Source organism: Antennarius striatus, chromosome 1 (genome assembly GCF_040054535.1).
Source record: "Antennarius striatus isolate MH-2024 chromosome 1, ASM4005453v1, whole genome shotgun sequence".
Classification (NCBI taxonomy): Eukaryota; Metazoa; Chordata; class Actinopteri; order Lophiiformes; family Antennariidae; genus Antennarius; species Antennarius striatus.
The window spans coordinates 25124894-25137697 of NC_090776.1; the positions used below are offsets into that span (position 1 = coordinate 25124894).

At 43.1% G+C, this 12804-nt stretch overlaps 2 protein-coding genes across 2 annotated transcripts; both read right to left on the bottom strand.

Moving 5' to 3' along the window:
* Nucleotides 1-1827: 1827 nt before the first annotated feature.
* si:ch1073-459b3.2 (growth arrest-specific protein 1) lies at nucleotides 1828-5038 on the bottom strand. The gene has a single exon (XM_068316624.1). The coding sequence runs from the start codon at nucleotides 4296-4298 to the stop codon at nucleotides 3546-3548; it is 753 nt and encodes a 250-aa protein (XP_068172725.1). The 5' UTR covers nucleotides 4299-5038; the 3' UTR covers nucleotides 1828-3545.
* Nucleotides 5039-6371: 1333 nt separating this feature from the next.
* On the bottom strand, nucleotides 6372-12373 carry cplx3b (complexin 3b). The gene is made up of 3 exons (XM_068317245.1): nucleotides 11905-12373; nucleotides 9100-9187; nucleotides 6372-9014 (listed from the first exon to the last, which is right to left on the bottom strand). The coding sequence occupies exons 1-3, from the start codon at nucleotides 12060-12062 to the stop codon at nucleotides 8790-8792; spliced, it is 471 nt and encodes a 156-aa protein (XP_068173346.1). The 5' UTR covers nucleotides 12063-12373; the 3' UTR covers nucleotides 6372-8789.
* Nucleotides 12374-12804: the final 431 nt, after the last annotated feature.

Consider the following 12804-nt stretch of genomic DNA (forward strand, 5'->3'; position numbering starts at 1 on the left):
GTTCATCTTGGACACCAGGTGTAAATCACTCCCAGATTGTGTAGTAAGAACAGAGAGCATCTCGGCCCCCTGAGTCCAGGATGAGAATGAACCATCTGCATGTGTAGCTGTGCTGCAGAGGGGGCTCCGGTGGGCCAATGTGCCCATATTGTTGGCTCAGCTTCAGCACGTTAATCAAGACATGAGGATTTTGCTGCCAGGAAAATTTTGGACTCAATTTTGACCCTTATGCTTGTTTTGTTGCTTGTTTTTGGGAGTTCTGCCAAATTGTATTTCCCTCAAAAAGGCCAGAGAAATCCTTAAAGTAATGCATACCAGAGAGGAACATTCGAAAATGGAAACCTTAATGCACCTCCCTCATCCTCCCAGAGAGCCCCTGGTCTCTTATCCCCAACCACAACCTACAGCATTGTGGCTTTAATTGGCCTCCATTTTGCTGCAGCTCCAACAACACTATTTAATACCCTTTCCCCTTCCAGTCTCCCCTCGCTCTTTGCCCCTGTTGATGCTGTTAATGCCACAGCCGTGGAGTCACACTGGCATCAGTGTCACCCATTAAAAGAGCTCTCTGTATTGTGGATCTTAAGAAACTGGGTGCCCTTCACCCCAGGCCCCCATTCCCTGACAACAGGGAGCGGGTCAACTAATCACTGTGGCTCGATAACTATCAAGAATACAACGTCTTACCTTTGAGAAACAAGGGCCTCCTAAGTCCCTGGAGTGGTGAAGAGAGAGTCGGGGTCGAGGGTTTGTTTCAGAGAAATGTTGAATATACTGCAGATAATTTAGAAAATGGGCTCAGCACAGTGCTGCCTCTGTATCCCCCCCTGTTCCCTCCACACACCCAACTCCCCAAGGCTGCTCTGCTCGTGTTTGTTTTGATTTTGCTCCCAGAATTGGGGTGGGGTGGTATGTTGGAGGACTTTAAGATGACTGGCATTGCTTGACACAGATCGGACAAAAAAAACCCCAAGGTGTGCTGCACTGTAACTGCAGGTCACTTTCTTTCTCTGTCTCGATGCAGACCCTGTCTCTAGGTATGGAGATGGTGAGATTTTCCACCTTTAACTGCAGTAACAAACAAAATTAAAAATCAAAATTAGTTGCATTCGCATACCTCCGCTGAGCCGTACAATCCAACATGAATGTCTGTCCTCCCTGATCCACGCTTCATGCCTCTGCTAGGTTTTGTGGAAACTAGTTCATTAGTTTTTACATTATTAGGAACAGTGTTAAAAAACACACGTCGTTAAAGAATCTTTTCTTGACTTTCCTCCATCCTTCCACCATATGTTGTGGAAATCCATCATCGACTTTTTGTGTAATCCTGCTGATGAATGCTGCCATCAACTGGTGACCGGTCCAGGGTGTCGTGCCTTTTGGCCGTCAGCTTTGACAGGTTGTGCTAGAAAACACTTCAAGCCTTTGTTTTAGGTTATTTATTTACTTGTCTTCTTCTTTTGTATCGTTCTGGTGTGAATAAAGTTACTCTGAAAAGAGGAGCACCGACCGAAGGGTTTGGAAGCACTTTCACCAGTCTTTGGTGTTTTCACGATCTGTGAATAGGCAGAACAGTGCAGATGTCTATCTGATACTTTTAGGCAGATAAAACCATGTTTCACTGACTTACTGTCTGCCTTCCTCTGCAAAAAAAAATTTTGGTTGGATTGTAATTTGAGCTAAGTGAATGTACAACCATTGTTTAGTTTTGGCTCCAACGAGGATTTATTGCACAATGACTAGACACTTAAAATTCCTCTCCAGGTTTCAGTTACACTGACCTAATCCTTTAACTATTGGACAGTAAAACACAGACATGTAAAACTTAACTCTGGAGTCAGTTTGCTGAATTGAGACAAAAGTCAATAATAAATTCTGCTTTTGGCTTTCAAATGTTGTATACAGTATCTTAAAAAGGTCCTGTAAATATGTACAGTATGCTGGCATAATTCTCTTTTGGCATTATCACTGTACCGAGAAGAGACCTGCCTTCAAAACCCGGATATTTATGGCTTTCAGGACAACAATCTTCTCTTGAATTGTTTTCGTGTTTTTATAAATGCTATGTGACAAAAAAACAAAGGTTTATTTCAGATTACAGCACACTCACTTTCCATACATGACAGTTTTAGCATGCCTCATTCCAACACATCATTAAATGTATTCATGAGGGTTCTACGGAACCAAAGACTGTGTTGATGTATATATTTAAAAATAAAGTTGTGGCTGAATGTAGAGATCTGCCGTAACACCGTGATAACAATATAAAAATGAGTTTGAGAAGGCTCTCAGGATGAGTAGCACACTTTCTTAATCTCATTATTTTCTTTCTTTATCTCTCTGTGGACAAATCACATCATTTCACAATGTTAGCTCATAAACATTTTTATTATAACACCCCACCCCCCAACCCCCACAGACACACACACACACACACATGGAACATTCTGTAAAAACTCCAAATCATGACAGGCTTTATAGAACAACTCTGACTTATATTTACCTGCTTATTTTGTATTAAAAGCAAGAAAGAGTGGGCCGACACTGGGTAAGCTTTCTGCAGATAACTGTTAAATATACAAATTCTTTATATTCTCGCTACATAATTTAACAAATTTCAGGACTTCATTGCAAAAATTGTTTTTATCAACTATTTAGTCGCAAAACATACAAAATCCATCTTCTGACAAGTGTTATTAGTAGTTTGCGAGATGAACTCAACTCACGCTTATAGTTTGAATTTCGCCCGTATGTGAAACACGCTCTTCACATAATAATTAATATATATTTACCCATGTTTCCCCCGCTCACACCAGACTACTGATACCTGGTTAATCACCTCACGCAACTTCATCTATTTGAGTCGACGTATGGGTGCTTTGGTGTGAAAGCACCCATAAAGGCAGAATGTCTTTCAAAGGCCTGATAACAAGTGGAGGAAGTCGAGTGGCAGTGGCGGGGAGGGGGGCTCAGGAAAAGTTCAATAAAACAATCACCGTATGGGGGAGGGGTTCCAGGCTAGAGAAGTGCTTCAGTTAATTCCAGTACTTGATCACACCCTCAACTGTTCATCTACTGTTCCCACTAATATTTGAAGTGTGGTTCCTGCAACAATAGAGGCCCCTGAAGTGGAGAGCAGAGCAAACAGAGGCTGGATGGCTCCAATGTTTGTCTAAAGTCTTAATAAAGCCACACTCCAAGTACCATTGACACCAAACTAAACAAACACAAGCACACAAAGTCTGGCTTGGCTCCTTTCCTTGCATCATCACCTGAAAATCATTTTTGCTATTTGTTTGCTTTTAAATTGCTGTTGTTTGTCACCCTCCACACAGGAGACTGGTGTGAATAAAGGAGGATCACTATGTAAATGTCCAGGAAGTAGGCAGATAAATCACTCTTGTTTGTCACCCAGCAACAGGAACAGGATGGCAGAGGCCTGGGGGTGAAAATAGTGTTTCCCTTCTCAAGGAGCCCCGGGTTATCGGCCCACTCGGACATTCTCACATTTATAAATCCAACAAATGTTTCGAGTGGACATCACATTAGTATAATATCCATGCCAGAGGAAGAAATAGGAGCACCATGCAGCTGGAAAAGCTCTGGGAAGCAGAGGAATGATCAATATCCATCTCCTCTTTGTCATTTTTAGGGTCATGATCTTCATCCTCATACACATCATCCACCTCGGGCTGGTCTGATATAACTGTGTGGTCCCCTATGGAACAAAGTTTGCTCATGTTCTCCTTGACCACTTCACAGAAAGGCCTCTCCACCCCATCGCAAACACAGCGGTTCAGCAGCACGCCGTTTGGGATGAACAGCATCTGCTGAATGGTGGCTTTACACCTGGGGGAGCATTTCCTGCCGTTGAACAGCTGCCCGCAGTATGACAAGTAGGCCGTGAGGGAGGCGTGGCAGTGGGGGTCCTCCTCGCAGCGCTGGCGGGCCTCCATGCACCCGATCCCACCGGCATCGCTGGGATGTCTCCGGGGGAGGCACGGCTCGATGGCGCGCTTGGCGCCGACGCACTCCGGATCCTGATTGCAGTCGCAGTTCTCCAGATCCGGGCCGCTGCGGGTGTGATTCAGCCGGATCAGGGCGTTGATGCAGTGGCTGGGACACTGTCTCCTCGTTCCCCTGATGTTCCCTTCACAAGCTGCTAAATACTGACTGTATGCAAGGTCACACTCCGGCTCTTCGTGGCACCGGAGGAGCGCCTGCCAGCAGACCAGTTGGGCATCTAGGGCCACCAGCACCCACGGGAGAAGTGCCAGGGCGCTGCACCAACATTTCATGCTTGAATGAAAGTTCTAGTTTAGTGACGTGCACTTTCTCCACCACATTAGGATCAGGTAAGTTTACGCATGGGTGCTCTCAATACTTTAGTTCACAAAAGTATTCCATCCACGTATTTATAACAAGTCAAGAGAAAAAAAAATTACGCGTTCCCTTTCCCACTTAGTCACAAAAGACGCACGTAAATGAAGTTACATTAAGTGCCCCCTTTGGTGAGTTTTGAGTAACACAAGATCTGAGTCACACGTGGCTGCAAAAAAAGAAAAGAAAAAAGGGGGAAACAGTGAAGTTAAATAGTAATTCCGAGAAGTATATCCGTTCAAAAAAAAAGTGCAGCCTGTGTCTCCTCCATGCCACCAGTGCGGATCTGAGCTGGACACCGAAACGCGCAGCAATCCTCTCCAAAGTTAACGCGCACTCCATCCAGTCATCAAATTAAGTTTGTAAACTTGAATTCATCTCTGTCGTCGATGGTTCTTTCGATTCTTCGTAGTTCCAGTACTTTTAAACATCCACACCCGCATCCTGGTTATTTATTTATTTATTTATTTTAATCTGGAAGAGGCTCCTATCTGTTGCGTTTCGCCCCCGCTACGTGCGTCTTTGTTCCTCTTCTCGCTGTTACGCTTCACGGTCCGCCGAGCATTTCCCCACAACACCCCTCCTTCTGTCTAAAAAAGAAAGAAACCCCCCTCTCTCATTTACGATCCTGGTCACCGATTGGTCGTCATTGAGGAGTCAGCCCGTGGGACCCATTCCCAGCCCCACTGCAGGACACAAATCCTCTAAGTATATGACGAGATAGCCTGGATTAAAAAAAAAAAACAGTTTACGATTTTCCCTCCCTGTAACCCAGGATCTATGATCTGTGTGGTCTCCTTTTGCAGCAGGACACAAGTAGAAGGGGGCAGGGGGGTGGGGGTGGGGGTGGGGGGCTTGCAAAGCGCATTCCTCAGCAAGGAGCTCAACATCTGCAACTTCACTGCTTCAACTTTCAGCGCGCACAAACAGATCTGTTCCCGTTTCACCATAAACAGAGGTAGACCTCTGCCATAACCGCCTCGCCACTGGAGGGGGGGGGGGGTTCACTTCTCCCTAATTGTCGCTCTTCCCCCCTCTCCTTGCCCTGCCTCTCATTCTGCAGAATTTGTAAGCCCGATTGACAGAAAAGAATGGGAGAGAATAGTGTTTTCTGGCCCGTTTCACCCAATTGTGTCAGACTGGCCATGCAGTGGCACAGTGTGTTTCCAGGCGGCAGATTGTCCACGCATTGCGTCCTACCAATAGAGAGGGGTTTCAGCATCAATATATTTTACAGCTATCCCCTTTCACACCACACTTGAGAACCAGCAATAGCCCAGGCCCTTTTTGCTATTGAAATGGTAACTAACTTGTTTTTATTCCTTGCAAAGCTGTTCCAAGTCTTCCCCCACTGACTGACTGTGCCAGTTCACAAAATCAGATTCATCCATACCCTCACCCCAACCCCCCCAGGCCTCAAATCTGAGGTAAACAAATGTGTTTGGGTAGTTTGTGTCATAAAAATAAATCGTTTTTAGTACCTCTTTAAATTTGAATAATCATCTTTATTTCATTAGAGTGTCCATATCCTCTTCATTTTATACATGGTGGGAACAAGTCAGGGATGCCAGCTCTCCTTCATCAGTGCAATCATCTTCAGACCTGTAGCATAGCATTGAGGTACAACTTGTTTTAAAGAGGTCATAGCAGACAGTCAGGACCTGTATGGATGTATGATACTGGTCTCGTTCAACACACTGTACCATCAGGGCATTGGTTAGGAATTATTTCTTACCAGAGGTTATATTAGTTATACTGTGACTCCATCACCAGCTGTCGCCACTGAATCAGGATGTTTTCCCTATGAATGAAACTCTAACTTGATCTTTCAATACGGGTCCTCCTCTGACATCCCCTCCTGTCAGTCTCAGTCTGCAGCTGAATGTTTCTGGACAAAGTGCATTTTTGTCTCCATCTGGTGTTCTGGTTGTACGATCACACAAAACAGAAAAGACGGTCATTATCTTAAAAATCAGTTTATTGCAGTCAAAACTCCATGTCACCGAAGATCTTTCAAAGACACGTTGATAGAGATACTTTGAAATGACGAAACAGTCAGAGAACAAGAGGAAGGTACTTGCCAAGGCAGCTGTTTCCTGAAAAGAAAATCTGTTCCACGGGATAACGACACTAAAAAAACAAAAAAACAAAAAACCATTTTGTATACAGTACTATCAGTATTATAGATGTGTTATTGGATTAATTTTTTTAATCACACACTCATACATAGTAAACAGTTTGCTTTATGGCTTCTGTTCCACCCGACAATAATATTTCATGATAAAACACGACAGATTCCAGTAGTTGTTTTTTTTTTTTAAAAAAAGGTCTTATTGCAACTTTTCCTCTGCTTTATATAATTGAAATATTCTGGAGATATTGTTCATCTACCACATGACAATAAAAAAAAAAAAGCAAAAGTCAAAACACTCTACCAGAAAGTGTTGCATGTGGAAGTGTGGCACCTAAAGCATAAATAAATAAATAAAATAAAATAAAATACAATCAAAAGAAAATACTTCCTGTTGAATTAAATGTAAAATTAAGACTTCTTTAATCATTGCGTAACTGAAGACAAGCATGTTTTGGCAGTAAAGCTGTAACAGGAATCAAAGTGTGGACAGACGTCACTCTCACTGCTACATACATCAAACTCTGGTTAAATGTAGCATATATGTAGTTAACGTAACCAACAGTATCCCCTCTAGATTGACCTCCCTTCACTTATGCTTAGCTAGAAAACAACACCAACAGAACACTCAGTTACACAGTGAGCCCACAGTGACAGCGTGCTGTGAAACACGACAGCCAGCCACAGGGTTTGTTTTTTTTTTCTTTTTTACATAGACTCTACTTGACGCATCATATCGACTAAACACCACAAATCCACCAGCACAAAAAGCCACCACTGAGACACACAGGGGTCAATGAGATGGAGGACGGGTCAAAGGTCATGTGACAGTCGACAACACTACAAGAAGCAGGGACTTGATGATATCGGAGTGAAAAACGACCTGCTCCAGATAGTATAGGTGAACAGCAGATACAGGTACATCTTACAACACAGATATTTGTATGTGGACTTATATTTGCGCCACTATTAACACAGTTATGACATATTTGTGCCATTTCCTTTACATTGGACAAACAGAGGCTTTGGCATACGACTTCTAATGCATTTACACGTCTTTCATTTGAGCAGCTTTTATATTTTAACCTCTGGATGCAGCTCGAACCGTACTCCCTTTTGCAGTTGATATTGAGGTTTTTGTTTGGAAGCATAGAGGCTGTGCACACTTAACCGTAAAGAGCAACATACACACTGCAGCAGATCTATGGCGCCCTGACATGACACACAACTCCTGCTTACTCACGATGACTTGTTGCTTTTAATTACATGTAAATAAAGAAACCTTCTGAAGAAACTCACAGAGACAAAGGCCAGTCTTCATTGGAAAGAGGTTACATATATTGGGGCGATAGAGGAGACAACCATGTATGGACGTCTGAGGCACAGAGTACAGAAATAGTAGATATAGGAAAATGTTAAAACTAAGATTAAATCACATTACAGAAAGATTACCTCAGGAAACCCCAGGGCTCACATTAGTAAGTCTCATTTGTTGCCCCTGATTAATAATATTGCCCATTTCTAATATCTTGTGCTTTTGTACATGGAAAACAAATGACTCCACACACTACTTTGTCAGTTTAGTTTCGCTATAATAACCAAAATATAACCAAAACCTTAAGACTCAGCATACCACATTTATGGCTTCCTGACATATGATAGTGTCTTTTATGAATGTGTTTCGTTTCCCACCCAGCAGCTGATCTCACTGATCCTCCGTTGTTAAAGGCGCCTGAGTTCATCAGTGAAATCGTCTGCCGTGTGTCTGGATTTGACGGAAACCCGAACACAAACCTGAGACATGTACTGCAGAATCATACTGCGTCATAGCCGATGATGGGAGGTACAGAGAGGGAGGAAGGATAGGGAACGAAGGGAGTAAAGGATTCAACAGACAAATATTTATCGGGGCAGGACTTGATCTACAGGCAGAAATAATGTCATTGGTTCAATGTCAGTGGGAAAAGCCAGAGGTGCCTTTCAGATGTTAGATGACTATTTTTGAATAAATAAATGAATGACATTCATGATTTTTTTGTAAAGGTTTTTGAAAATTCTGGATGGTAAGACAAGCCCTGGCTTTCATTATATCAGATTTTACTTTTTCTTCTACAGGGTGTCTCATCTTGCACAGCTAGAATAGCTTTTATTATGTAGCACTGTTAACTGACGTTCTACCAAAGCAATAAGAATATTTCTACCTCCAGAGCAGCTCTGCCTCTAAAAAAATATTTGTGCAAGTAAAACTCTAATCTCTTGGGACATCGAGTCAGCCAAATCACATGAGACTGCAATTCTCCGTCTGCTTTTTGAGGTCTTCCAGCGTGGCCTGGGCTTTGTCTTTCAGCTGGTCGATGTCCACATTCTGGATATTTGACAGCTGGCCCAGCACCGACTGCTTGTGTGTTTCCTCCTGGTTATCCTCAGCAATCATCTTAGCCAGCTCCGTGGGCAGGACCACATCCTCCCCTGCCTGCTGGATCTGGGTCTCATCTGTCTCGTTCTAGATACGTCAGTAGATACATCAGTTTTTAGTAAAAGAAAGATGGCTAATTTAGAACACTGTAGATTTTTTAATTTTTTTTTACCTTTGGTAGTCGGTACTTTTCTCGGAAATGACTTCGTACTGTGGCTCGCTCAGCTTTCTTCTGGGCAAAACTAGCTTCTCGTTCCTGTCTGCAAGACAACATGATTTTTGTTTGGTTGCATGTAAAAAAAAAAAAAGAAAAAAAAAGGACATAATAATCTGTGTATGCTTTCACCTGCAGAAATAGTTTAAACAGCAACATTAACCGTTATTTAAGGTGAATATTTTACTGAATATAACACACATATTTTGCCAGAAAATTGAGGAAATGGATGCTTAATATTGCAATTATGTTTTAAGAACATCATAAGGATTTCTGGATTTAAACTGCAGAGATTAGCTTTACCACGTGTCCTCTTAATGCTAACTACAGAGTGTCAAGACGGAATAAGGTGGAGCAACAGCAGTGTAATGCTGTGGAGTAAAATGCAAGCTTATGTTTGGAGCCCCAGATGCAGCATCCTGTCAGTCAAAGGTTCCTCTGAGGGATTTTAGTCCTTTTGGGATGCGGACTAGGAGAGGTAACCTACTAACTGCACGCTCACTATTGCTCCCCTATTTTACTGCCAACCCATCCATGCATATCTTGGATTTACCTCATTAGCTGATATGAGCATCTGCTTGTTCAACAGCACTTCTATGACTAACATAAGAGTAAAACACTAAAACAGATTCATAACTGTCTTTGCAAAACTGTCAGTTTGTGGTGAGTCACACTAGAAGTGAGTGATGGCACACTAGCAATTTCAATAATCCTTTTAAGCCTCACTTCTCATCAGAGTTTTTTAGGCATTTCCAAAATTCTTTATATTGCATCTGAAGAAATCACATCTGTTCCGTCAGCCTGTTGTCTTTAGTCTCTAAAACTGTCAAACCATCTGTCCTACACTGTGTGATGGCTCCAGCAGAGGGCAGGATGCTGGTAATGCTCTCTCCTCGACATCACTACAATATTTATGGCCCCATTGTAGTTCATAAATGTCTCTTGTAAAGTGAAAAACTTGATTGAATGCCACAAGCATCGCGAGACAGCAACCTGGCGTGAGGCTTTAGCAGCCTTGCAGATGTAGCATGAATGCATTGAAAAGATATTTTCAAATACAGCAGGAGCTTTTAATAAAGTGAACGCCTTGGATGACATTCGTCATTGGCAGAGGTTGCATTGTACACTATAGAGGCCAATGTCACCATCTTAAAACTGGGGGGTGCTGTGTTTGTACAGAGTGTCAGGGAGGTCACTTCATGTGGAGACGCAGCACTCAGATGTCGTCTGTATGAGCCTGAGTTCACTTTGTATTATTGTGAAAGGGCAACAAGCCAAATAATCCACAGGCCCACACGCTGCTCACTTGCATCTGACAAGCAGAGCTTTATACCTTCTCTTCTCAAGGGCGTCAGATGACCAAGGTTGTCCTTGTGGCCTCGGTGCTGAGGGTGATGAAATGTCTCCATGTGACAAGTCAGCGAGAGCGACTCTACCCTCCTTGACCTTATCCTGCTTTAACATGAGCAGTATGTGCTTCTCAGTGATCTATGCTCACGTTTAGCACCCCTGACTAATAACTCACTTCTGCTGAAGGTCACATTGTTATGGCAGAGCATTAAGCATCTTGCCATGTTTCCTGTAGGGCTAAGTGGGCTGAGCTGCCTGGTAATGCTGCCAGTTAGGACTACACTTCCCACTCGTGCTTCACATTTCAAACATGAAGCACTCTGGATAAAAGTGTTCAACATAGCCTGACGAGCCAGGGATTGGAAAAAATTGAATTATTATGTCAGTATGGTCTTACACCCAAAGAACATGTAGTCCTGCTTTAAATGTCTGTATTGTAACAGCATTCTACAAAATAATAAACCACTATTTTTATTTAAACTATTTTTATTTAAAGCTCTGGTCTATTTTTTTTTTTATTCTACAAAACTTATTGTATAACCAGCATGTTGAACATTTGATATCTGATGTGGAGTCCTTATTTAGGGAAGCATCACTCTAATCAATGGTGGCTGCTGGGTGAACTCCAAATGACCTTGTGCCTTATTCTGTCGTCCAGTGGCGCAGGGAGTAAAATATATTTGAAACAGGAAAAGAAATTCAATTGTAAAAACAATACAAACCAATAAAACTCAAAATCATTCTCTCTCTCTCTCTCTCTCTCTCTCTCTCTCTCTCTCTCTCTCTCTCTCTCTCTCTCTCTCTCTCTATATATATATATATATATATATATATATATATATATATATATATATATATATATTATATAATGAAAACTGATCGTTTAATTTTGAGATATAAAAGAGCCAGTTCTTTCCAAATTCAAGTAGTCTTCTTTTTTACCCTTAGAATATGTTTTATTGATAAGTAATCCCAACTACCGATAGTAACTAACCCATGGAATACGGTTTAAACGGATAAGAAACAACATGCCTCAATCATCGAGTTGTATTTACTTTTACGCGATAATACCCAGATACCCACTTTAATGACTTCCACCGTGTGAGTCATGCTTCAGCGGCATGCACAGTGATGGGAACACGAGTTACCCTTCGAATCACCGTCGACATTTCCATGGAAGAGTAGTTTCAGGAATCACGGAATGTAAACGGAGAAGCGCTCCCTGGACGCGGGCAGCAGCTGTGTGCAGAGCGCTCCTCTTCATGCACTGACGCGTAAAAAAGTGCGCGGCGCACTGGGAGCGCTCCTCTATTCACACACGAAAGCGCACCGCTTAAACAATGTTTCCACAGCTTTGTCAATAAAATATCTTAAATAAAACTTCACATTTACAAGTTTGGATGATTGCCTTACTTTTCCTCTTCTAACTGTTGCTGATATTGTTCAAATTCCTCTTGTGTCATCCCCTGCGCTGCGGCTTCAGTTTTCTCAGCTTCGGGTTTTTCCTCCGTCAGTCCGCCCGTCAGGTTCTTCAGCTGCCCCCCCACCACGTGTTTCACCATGAAAGCCATGGCTGCGCTTCGAAGAGTCCTCTGTTGGATCGGGTTAAGAAGTTGAAAGCTTGGCGCGCTCTGGTGCGGAGTACCGACGGTGGATGAAATTACAAATGTCGCTTAAAACAAAACGCGTGAAAAATGTTATATGAGCGACTTTCAAAGGCTCAGTGGGAGCTGTCAAAACGCTAAAACGGGGGGGAAAAAATTACTCCAAGGAACTGTCGGAAGCTGTGAGTGTCAGCACCAGCAGCCCTGGACAGCTCCGTGCTGTGACGGATGCAGAGGAACCGTTCAGTTATGAGTCAACAACTTTGGCGCTGAACTCTACCAATCCAGTGACTCCGTCCGCAGCCACCACTCCCTCCATCCAATCCGAGTCAAAGCCGGGTTGGGTGTGCGCTCGCATGGCGCGCCTCGGCGTCGTGGGGGCGCTCCAGCGATTCGCCGTCTGATTAGAAGTCATGATGGAGTGGAGCGGGACCCCGGGAGGGACAAACAACACGTGATGAGCCTCGGCGTCTCCTGGCTGTTGTGGAGCCTCAGTCTTTATCAGGGTCATCTGCGCGCTGGAGGCATGCGGACGCGCAGTTTGTCAACATTCAGCCTTATCTAATTAAATATTAGTCAAATGGTTGTCGGTCAGACCGCGGCGTGAGTTCCGTTTAATGGCCTAATCGCTTCCCCAGTTATGTTTGGTGGACGCGCACAAAATTATTTCTACAACATTTAAGATGGTAAATTATGGACCGTGTGTCCT